Consider the following 11,021-nt stretch of genomic DNA (forward strand, 5'->3'; position numbering starts at 1 on the left):
AAAAAAAAGCTTTAAAAACGAAATCAAAGGAGTAGAAAAAATTGGGTGGCTAACCACCCCATTTTAGCCAAGGGGTCCCATGGCCAATTTAGGGGTGGTCGAACCACCCCTAAGGCATATGAGGGTCATCTCCAGCCTTCCCAAAAATCCGTACTCTTATCATATTTTTTTTTTTAGCCTTTTGGGGGTAGTTGGACCACCCCAAACTGGTCGTAGGAGGTTCGAAATTCCAAAGCCAAAAGCTGCTAACCACTTTTTTTCATGAGTGGGGATAGGTCGTCAAGAACCCACCATCACTCACAAAGGCGTTGATTTATATCATTTTTTTTTAAAAAATAATATGTTGATGTAGCAATAACATACATATGGCAATATTTTATAAGATATGATAGCGGTTCAACTGAGCTCCAATTAAGATTCAACTTTTGTGGATTTATGTTTTGATTTTTTATCTCTTTTTTGAAATTTCAATTTACTCTTATGTAGATTTGTGCCATGTAAATAAAAGTTGGATATTAGATGGAGTAGTTAAACCCCTATCATAATTCATATCTCATGTTTTATTAGTTTTACATGGCGATTTAAACATGTGGCGAACAGTCTATTAACTTTTAAACTGAATATGAACATGAGTAAAACACTAAACCGTGAAAACCCAAGGACTTCGGTCACTTTTAAAAATGAAGAGAATAGCATATAAGAAAGAAGTGTTTAACCCGGAACAGATCTTCTCTATTTCAAATGAACTAGATAATATCCAGTTAGTTATAGTGGAGAGATATTTTTATATTTTTACTTTTTGAGGAAACAAAAATATCTTTCAACTATAACTAACCGGATATTAATCAATTAATTTGAAACGGAAAGGATCTTAATTTGTTTAACCCGAGTTAATAAGAAAGAAAAAGAAAAGCAATTGTAAAAATTAAATGATTTTTTTTTTTTTTTTTTCGGGGGGAGACATAAATCTATAATTAAAGCCACTACATGCGCAGTATGTTTCTGCCAGCTTGAATACACGTCATCATTTCTCGTCCAAAATTAAAGCCTTTTCTCTCTCTATCTCTCTCCCTACTTTCATCGAGAATGAGAAACAGGAGCTGAGCAGTAGCAGGAGGAGGAGGTGGCTTCATTTGATTTCATCCCCATTTGATTTCATTCGGTGCAAATTCAGAAGAGTGAGAGACCCAAGAGCAGCAGAGAAGAGAAGGAGACAAAAATGTCGTCGGACGACGAGTCGGGAGGAGAAGAGTACCTGTTCAAGGTAGTCATTATTGGGGACTCGGCGGTGGGCAAATCGAACCTGCTCTCCCGCTACGCTCGCAACGAGTTCAACATGCACTCCAAGGCCACCATTGGCGTGGAGTTCCAGACGCAGGTCATGGACATCGACGGCAAGGAGGTCAAGGCCCAGATTTGGGACACCGCTGGCCAGGAACGCTTCCGCGCCGTCACCTCCGCCTACTACCGTGGAGCTGTCGGCGCCCTCGTCGTCTACGACATCAGTCGCCGCACCACCTTCGACAGCATCTCCCGCTGGCTCGACGAGCTCAAGAGTGAGCTTCTCTTTCTAATACACCTTTTCTTCTTTGATTTCGTTTGATCTGCCTGGTTTCTCATGCTTTTTGACTCGTGGATCTGACCTTTTGTTATCATGGCTTTGTGGGCTACTTCATTTGCAAGCTAAGCTACCTAAAAAGCGGAAATAAAGTAAAGTTTGTTGAGTGAATCGTAGTCTTTTGATTTGGAGTCAAGCTTGGTCGCTCCATTTCTATATACTTAATTAGTTACCTACTTGATGACCCATTTATTTATGCTTATCAAATCGATTCGATTCAGTGCCTATAGAGAAAAAAAAAAGTCATTGTCTGGTGTTAGTTGGGTCTTGCGAAGATAGATCCGGTGACGTTTCTCAACCTGTTTCGAGTTTTTGCATAAAGGGTCCTGTGTGGTTCACTGAAATTACCTATTTTGGTTGCTCCCAAAATTCTTTGCTTAAATTGACAACTATGACATGTCACACACTTCAACCTCCCCAAGAAAAGGAATTCTATAATAGCATTGGCTGAAACATCCCTATGTATTCCTGTAAGAATATCCTATAATTCGAGTGGTACGTGCGAAGACAACAGACCCCAGAATCAGCCTCGAGCATTCTGGAATTCATGTATGTGATTAGCTTGCATTAGATGCCTGTGGAAAGTGGGGTTAGAGTCTTTTCTGATTGAAGTCCAAGCTTGGTTTATCTAAGTCCAAAATTTCTTTGGACTTTAAGCACGACTGATGAGACTTGAGAGAGAGAAAAAAAAAAATCTCTATTTTTGGGTCGTTTTGGTTGTGGGATTTTGAATCACTGCCGCGGATATGGATTTAGACTTTTGAGCCCAGCTTTTCTCCTTTTTGGCTAACAAGTGACCCTTTAAATTAATATCATTTAAGATTCTACAAATAAATTCTACAGCTAATGAATCAAGGTGTATGTTACTTTTCGGTATGAGTTGTCCTAGTTTCTACTGCCTATGCTTTGATAGGCTTTTCTGGGAATTTTTTTTTGGGTGAGGGGGAGCAAAAATCTGCTGATCAATCTTGAAGTTAGAAGGAAGGTGCTATTGGTTGATTTTTGGATTCAATGATTTGAAACAGCTTTTTAAAGGCATAAGCAAAGCATAATTTTCTAAAATGACTGGTTCACCAGAAAATTTGATGATAGGTACCTACATTTTCTGTCTTGACGTCCCAAAGAAAATAGATGGATGTATATCAACCCACAATTAGAGTTGGCTTAACAGATCCAGCTTCATGTTTCCAATTATATTCACTATCCACAGTGCCATAAAAACCAGTATTGCCTGTGCCCTGTTCACATGGACCCGTCAAATTTGTGATTGTGTCGTGCACAACATAAGTTTGGGTGTAAATAGGTGTCTGTTCACCGATTTTCAGATACTTGCCAAGCAAGTGTCCAACAGAGGCCTACTTGATCACAAGGTCACTCTTGGATACTTTCTAATCTACTTTCTTTGATACCGGGATATCTCAATGTGAGAAATTCCTATCTCCTGACATGCTTTTCTTTTCCTTTTCTTTTTTAATTCAAAAGTAGACACTTGGATTTGCCAGACATGTTTGGAAAAAGTTCCATATTTTCTAACTCAGCTGCCCCCTTTCCTAAAATTTAGAGATTGCACTAATCTGACATGTATATCCACTTAACACTAATCTTCTGAGCCAACCTGCTCTCATAGGGGTTCCATGATGGCGATGGCATCGTTGTTGTTGATTGTGCAGTGGCATCATTGTTGGCCATGTGATTTTCCCGTTTTCCTTTCCAAGCTTGCAATCTTGCTGATCATTTTGAAGATGAGGTGAGAGTCAGTAGGTGGTTGATGAAGTGGTGACTTTGACATTGTAGTCACTGTGGGCTATGTGGGTTTGGATCTGTCTAACCAGAGAGAGAGAGAGAGAGAGAGAGAGAGAGAGGGGGGGTGCTCGGTGGCAATTGAAAAAAGGCCCCCAAAAAAATCCAAACATGACTGTCCAAATTAGAAACAAGTTATTATTCAATTAAGCCTCTTTTTTTTTTTTTTTTGGATAAGTAATTCAATAAAGCCTTGCCACTGTGTACTTAGTTGGTTTTACCTTCACATGTTTGAAAGTCTATTAACCAGTGGAGCTGATGATCAAAATTTTTTCACTTATTTGATCCAATGTATTCAGCCATCTAAATTTGGGTTAGTAAGTATACAAAGTGCCTTTTCTTTTTTGAAAAGGGGAGGGGAGGGATTGCTGATTGGATCACTTGAGTAACAGGCAGAGCATTACATGCTTGCTTTTACATTTAAATTACTCTTAATGTCCTGAATGTGATCTTATGGTTCTTTGGTTTCACTGGAACTACAATTCCTATGAATCAGTTTCAGAATAATGTGTCGACTCTGCAATGTTAGTATCTGGAACAATGTGCAAGATAGCTATTGGGGTCTACAGCAATTATACATCCATATGCATCAATTATGGTTCTGTAAAACAAACAAAAACATGTATGATCTGGTGCCGACCAGTCATTGGTCATGCACATTGTCTGAGAAACCAATGCTTAGAATCTCTTTGAAATTCTCGGTATCATGTAAGATCTTTTCTTCCCAAAATGCAAAGTGTGAGGGTAAACCTTAGCCTTATCCTACCAACACATATTTTTATTTTGAGCATGAGCGGCTATTCACAAGAACGCAAAGTATTGTGGGGAGTTTTGCTGAAGCAAGTCTGGATTAGTGAGAAGTAGATAAAGCAGCTAGGGGTTTGTCCTGCACTCAAGATGGAGGTACACAATGAAGTTCTGTGGGAAAACTGTCCCCAATGTTTGGGGTCTTATGGGGTTGCTCTAGTGTCTAATGGCCTCATGGGGCATTGTCATCAGGAGCACAGTTCAAATGCTCTTTAATTAAACAATTGTGGTACATTAAATGTATCCTTGATTCCTTACAACCTCAATATAACCGAGTTTTACCCATCCTATTGTGCATAGTTGCTTGCTGAGGGTACTATATATATGTTTCATTATAGCCATATCTCTCTGTCTCTCTCTTTCTCTTGTGTGGTTTTAACTTACTATTCTTAATTGAGTAATGCTATACACACTCCCACATTTCCACACCCATAAGTGGCTTTTACAACTACCATTGGATTTGTAATGAATTTTTATTGAATTTTAATCCATTGGTGGTTTTAAAAGCCACCTATGGGCGTGCAAAAGCGGGCGTATGTGTAGTATTACTCTTCTTAATTTCTTTTGAGTCAACTTCTAGGTTGGGAAATTTTTTGGAAATAGTGAAATATGAAGTTATCTTTCATCTATACTTGTTTCTTGGATTATATATAACTCCTAAGAATCATAATTATTAGAATCACTTGAATATCCAACTTGCACATATATTTGCTTGACTGCACAATAATCATTTCTTCCACTTCCAGTTATTTTGCTAGACTATTTTTGTATGTGCTCATGTTTGGAGATCTCAAGGTTTAGGTTTAATTGAAACAATCATGCAGCTCATTCTGATACAACTGTGGCAAGGATGCTGGTGGGGAACAAATGTGATTTGGAGAATATCAGGGCTGTGAGCGTTGAGGAAGGCAAAAGCCTTGCAGAAGCAGAAGGATTGTTCTTCATGGAGACATCTGCCCTAGATTCAACAAATGTTAAGAAGGCTTTTGAGATTGTTATTCGAGAAATATACAACAATGTCAGCAGAAAGGTCCTGAACTCAGATACTTACAAAGCGGAATTATCTGTCAACAGGGTAAGCCTCGTCGATAATGGGACTGATGGATCAAAGCAAAACCCAAACTGCTGTTCCAGGTGATCGCTGTTATCGTCTCCATAAAGTGTGTTAGTTGAGGGCTTTTGGTTGGTTTCTTAATTCATTTTGGTTGGTTGGTTGGTTGGTTGTATTGCTTGTTTGTTTCTTTTTTGTTCATCAAATAAGAGTGCATTATAGAAATGAAATTGTCATCTTTAGTCCAAGTAAAACAAGAAGGCCTTTTCTTTTCTTTTCTTTCATATATATCTTTTGAATACAAGGAGAATGTAACTGCACAAAATAAAGTGGACAGCCATATTCTTTTATCCTCTGTAAGATTGTGTTATTCATCGTGGGAATGTTAATTTAGCTGCTAGATTTGCCAACATTTTCCATATTTGACGGCGGTTATCTGCTGATTTTATGGAAGGACAGTAAGTTTGTGCCTTGTGTGGCTTCCTTTAATGGGTGTTTTAGTTGTAACACTTGGTGTCATGGACTAGGTTTTCGAGTGGCTACTATGATTGCTATATCTGTAAGACCATTGAAAACATTATAGAATAACCTATTACAGCATATGTGCTGTAGTTTGTTTTACAACACCTATTATAGCATATGTGTCTTAAGGGCCTGTTTGAAATTATTTGTTAATGCTTTTACCGTTTTGTTAAAAAACAAGTCTTATCCAAAAAAACGTTATCAAACTAGGCTTACATCTTTGAAGTATCTTGCCTAAAAGAACCATCTCATGCCTTGTGATTTTGCGTATTTGAGTAATACTACATACTACACCCCTATTTCACTAAACTGATGTGGCAGGAGTGTACTATATAGCATTACCCAAATACGCTCAGCAACTCAAGATTGATGGACATTACCAAATCAGCCTATTACAATGAAAATTTAGTATATACCATTAATCTTTTAAATTTTCGGACCGAGCTGGCAACAAATTTGGACCCAAGTAGTACACTCAACATGAACAAAACCAAAATAAGGAGAGGGTCACACCCCAATGAAAACCATGGTTCATGAAGTCCAATTAATTATTTTCCTCTTTGGTAGGTTCTAGAAATTAAAATATAGGCTGCGGTTTAGCGATGAGGGATTGTGATAGACCACAAAATATCAACGAGGCACTCCAGTTGTTGCTTTCCTATACACCAGCCAACCAACCTATCACTCTCCCATATGATGTGACCACGTGCATATGAATTTGACTTTAAGAGCTATTAAAAAAAAAAACAAAAACAAAAAAAAGCACAGTATGACGTGTAATTTTTGAAATGGTTCATATTTGACTTTATTCTCTTATTTCTAAAAATAAAAAAAATAAAAAAATAAACTGGAAATTATATCCTAACAGTTGAAAAAACTATATTGCATGTTTATGTACTATAGTTTTTTAGAAAAATTTCACGAAACTCTTATAAACTTTCACTTGACACTACCCCTAAAGTTTAAAAACTTTCGATTGAGAGTATCGAACTTTCAATTTTTTTTTTTTTTTTTTCCAATTATCTCATTTCTTTAGGACTTTTCGTTATATCTCGCCAAAATTCTCAAAAATACCCATGTTTTTATATAAAAAAATAAAAAAAATATTGTAAATTTTTTTTTAATAAAATAAATAAATGCCTGAATCTGTACTATTTTTTATAATAAAAAACATGATTATTTTGAGAATTTTAACAAGATTTAATGAAAAATCCTAACCGAATAGGAAAAATTGAAAGTTCGATACCTTTAATTAAGAGTTTTTAAACTTCGAAAGAGTCATTTTAAAACGCTCGAAAGTTCAAAGGAATTTTTGGAAGTTCTTCCTAATTTTTTACCGCATCTAAGCCAAATCCCATGATACCGATAGTGGCATGAGTCTGAGATCCTCACTCAACCAAATCAATTTTTGGAAGATTATTTAAACCTCTCCAAGTGGTTTCCACAATTAAATTGTAGGTGGGAGGGTCACCTGTGGGTGTTGACATGATTGAGACCCCAACTCACAAGAAAAGCCAACCTCACCACCATTTTCACCAACACCCAATACAAAAGATCTCATCCAAACAATCTCATAAGAAAGAAAAATCAAATCCAAATCATCAACAGCCACCAATGTTTAATAAATAAAAATAATACAAATATATGTTCTCGGAAGAGAGATTAACAAGGATAAGCTGACCCATCATCATGACTTCAGTCTGAGTCACAACCATATTCATGTTTCTAGAACCTCTAGCTCCAATAAAAGCAGGAAAAATCTTTCTTTCCCCTGCTTGATTGTATGGAGATAGAGACAAGTGATAAAGACACCACCTTTTTTATTTATTTTTTTCCCCCCTCTTAACTCTTTTGAACTCATTGAGATCTCCAATTCTTGGCCATTTCAAACCCATTTCTGCAATGTTGGTAGTCCTCAATAGTTCTATCGATTTCAGCTTGGGTGTTCATCACAAAAGGCCCATACTGAACCACTGGCTCATTAATCGGCTGCCCTGCAGCCAGCACAAACCTCAAAGTCTTCGAAGACCTGTTCCACACACTCAGACCATCTCCAGGACTCAGAACCAGGACATGGTGGGCTGCTGCAGATGATGAGTTGGGGGAGCCAAACACCCCTTCCCCTTCAATTACATACACAAAGGAATTCCATGCTTCTGGGATATTCTGGTGCAGTTGAGCTCTGGGTTTTAGAGTGAAGTCTAGATACATTGCTGGAGTTCTGGTGAAAACTGGGGATCGGACTCCCATTGATTCTCCTGCTATAACTCGGACCTCCACCCCATCACTCTCTGCCCTTTTTATGTCCTCCTTTAAAAGCTCTTGGTACCTTGGTTCAATCCTGAAAATGATGTTTTTGAATTTTGTTTAAGGAAATAGTCAGTAGTATTCACTTGCTATTGGCGCCAAGAACAATTCAAAACATGGGAATTTATAATCAAAATTGTGGGATGCCTAGAAAGAATCTAAAGATAAACTGGCGATATTTTCTCAACGAGAAATACTATACACCATACTTTTATCCCACTTTGCTGATCATGAGTAAGGCGGAATAAAAGAGTAATTTCTGCTTTACTTTGAGTAGCATGAAGTGATGGAAATCCTTTTCTTAATTCAGAAATTCAAAGACTTCAGAAAATAGGGTCATGGACTCATGGGTGTGTAGTATTTTACAGACAACTGTGAAGAAGCAGGGGAGGCAGTGAGGCTAATGAGGTAGAAAGAAGAAAACCTTACATTTTGTCTTTGGAGGATAAATTGATCCAAAGCTGTAAACCCTTTGAAGTTGTTCCATCTCCTGCAGGCATTTCAGAGTGGATTATTCCTCTGCCTGCTGTCATCCACTGCACAAGAATCACATGAAACAAAGATCAATCAAGAATGTCATACTATAAAAGTTCAGCCATATATTTTCATGTTTCTATTGATCAAATTATTCAAAAGATAATTGACAGCAACTGATATGCCTTTACCTGCACATCACCCGGGCGAATTGTACCCTTATGGCCTGCAAAATCTTGATGAGTCATGCCTCCCTACAATCCAAAAAGAGAAACTTCAGTTTCTTAACTATTCAACCTCCTAATAGTCAAGTTATTGAATAGCTTTGAGTCAAAGTATACCTGTAACATGTATGTGACAGTCTCAAAACCTGTAAAAGAGAATTTACGTCAGAATATAAGGAAATAAGCACACACATAGGAGATATACAATAAAACCAGCAACGATGAATGCAGAACCTCTGTGTGGATGATCAGGAAATCCAGCAGGAGGAGCCACTGCAAGATCAAAAAAGCCCACAATCTCAATACCAAAATCATCAATCAAAGATAAAATCTACGATTGGAATCACATATACCTGAAAAATCATCTAACATCAGAAAAGGATCCAAAGACTTCAATTCACTCCTGAGAATCAAATGGCCCAACAAAAAAGAATCAATACCCAGATGATAAAAATGAAGCAAGATTGAAAATATGCTCCCAATAATGAATACCCAGAAGTGAAAAATTCAAGAAAGAAAGAACCCATGAATCAAAATTGATTAATAAATGCAAGAATACCTCCCAATGCCTCTCCTAACAACAGCACCATCACCTTCATGTTGAAGTTTGGCTGGAACCTTCTTGGTCACCAATCTTGGTCTGTTAAAAGCAGGGGCTTGATCTGATTCAGACATGATATTTCTGATGAAGGCAGGGGCTCTGATATCGTTGGCTCTGATTGTTGCTGGCTTTGGATTGAAAAGTAGCTTGTGTTTTATAGCTCTCATAAACACCTTTGTGCTTGCCTTTCGATTCTATGCCTTTCTAAAACTTGAGCTTTGCTCATGTATTTATATCTAACGAATATGTAGAATGTGGGAGAGAAGAAGCAGAAGACGGAAAATGGAACGGGCTTGGGTTAGTTGGGTTCAGACACAGGGAAGTTGGAGGCGTGGGAAAACATCGGCCGGGGCCCCACTTTTCCATCCTTGGACCAATCATGCTGATGACGTCAAGCTCGTGTCATCATGATTAGGCCTCGCCCCTTGTTCTAAAAATCTCTCTGGTCAATCTACATATATGGGACTACATCCTCTCCTCGTCATCCACACCTTTAGCTTTGGTTTCCCCCTTCCCCATTATTATTTCCTTTTTTCTAAAAAAAAAAAAAATTATGACATAATTATTTCATTTTATATTTTTGAGATATCACACAAACTTAATTTAGCATGTTATTAACCCAAATCAATGAAGTTTATTGGGGCCGGACAACTCGGTTACTCGGCCTAAAATCATAACCCTCATGGGACGGGCAAGTTAGGGCCATTTGGCTAGTTGGGGCACAAGGTAGGGCACATAGTAGGAAATCGACCTTTCTGCCACATCATATATGCGACAAAGAATCAGGCATAGATACATAGCACAATCCGACACCCAATAACAATCATAGAAGACAAAATAATTTAATATCATTATTCTGTTAAGGTTGTACCGTATTAAAGGGTGACACCTAACAAAGGGTCATACCTTACTAGAGGACAGTACTCAATGCCACACCAAATTAGGGTTCTATCCTATTGTCAGCTGACGTCTGTCATATTCAAACTCTTTTTTTATTTACGGATATTGGGCCATTTTCCGCATCATCAATGAGAAAAATATTTTTAGATTTATTTGATTTGGTCCTTCTTAAGATTTTATGAGTTTGGACAATTGCCGATTGAGTGGGCCATGGCATTGCCAACTGTATGCTCGTGGGCAGCTATTTTGTTTGCTTTCGTTAGTGAATATTATTAATACGCAGGTGAGAGATCTATTTTGGATTTTATAGTGGGAACCCATGGTGCCTATCCAAATGACATCCATCACACGTCAGCATTGCGTTTGCCTTCTTCTCCCTTTTATTTATTTATTTATTTATTTTTTATTTATTTTGGTTTATTCAACAATAAAGGATATTGACTTTCCCCTCGCCATCATATATTTCCGCTTTCTCACATGACATATTGATGATCTTCTAGTTTGACGCCACGCGGCTGGCTGCCTCCTCCAGTCGCGACTATATTTTAGAGACACAAGTCGCCTTCCAATTAGATCGAACCAAATAATAATAATAAAAATTAAAAATTAAAAAAAAAATTATATATATATATATATATATATATATATATATATGAACCCTACGAAATTAAGGGTCTGATTTGATTGGGTTGGTTTGAACAGGATTTATTTATTTAT

General features: G+C 37.5%; 2 protein-coding genes across 2 annotated transcripts; one reads left to right on the forward strand and one right to left on the reverse strand.

Moving 5' to 3' along the window:
- The first annotated feature begins 993 nt into the window (after positions 1-993).
- LOC132177551 (ras-related protein RABA5c-like) lies at positions 994-5,680 on the forward strand. Its single transcript, XM_059589920.1, has 2 exons — positions 994-1,556; positions 5,050-5,680. Exons 1-2 carry the CDS (start codon positions 1,220-1,222, stop codon positions 5,361-5,363), a joined length of 651 nt encoding a protein of 216 aa, XP_059445903.1. The 5' UTR covers positions 994-1,219; the 3' UTR covers positions 5,364-5,680.
- Positions 5,681-7,344: 1,664 nt separating this feature from the next.
- On the reverse strand, positions 7,345-9,705 carry LOC132177573 (pirin-like protein). Its single transcript, XM_059589947.1, has 7 exons — positions 9,363-9,705; positions 9,157-9,206; positions 9,038-9,076; positions 8,921-8,949; positions 8,771-8,833; positions 8,535-8,641; positions 7,345-8,139 (listed from the first exon to the last, which is right to left on the reverse strand). Exons 1-7 carry the CDS (start codon positions 9,569-9,571, stop codon positions 7,656-7,658), a joined length of 981 nt encoding a protein of 326 aa, XP_059445930.1. The 5' UTR covers positions 9,572-9,705; the 3' UTR covers positions 7,345-7,655.
- Positions 9,706-11,021: the final 1,316 nt, after the last annotated feature.

Source organism: Corylus avellana, chromosome ca4 (assembly GCF_901000735.1).
Source record: "Corylus avellana chromosome ca4, CavTom2PMs-1.0".
NCBI lineage: Eukaryota > Viridiplantae > Streptophyta > Magnoliopsida > Fagales > Betulaceae > Corylus > Corylus avellana.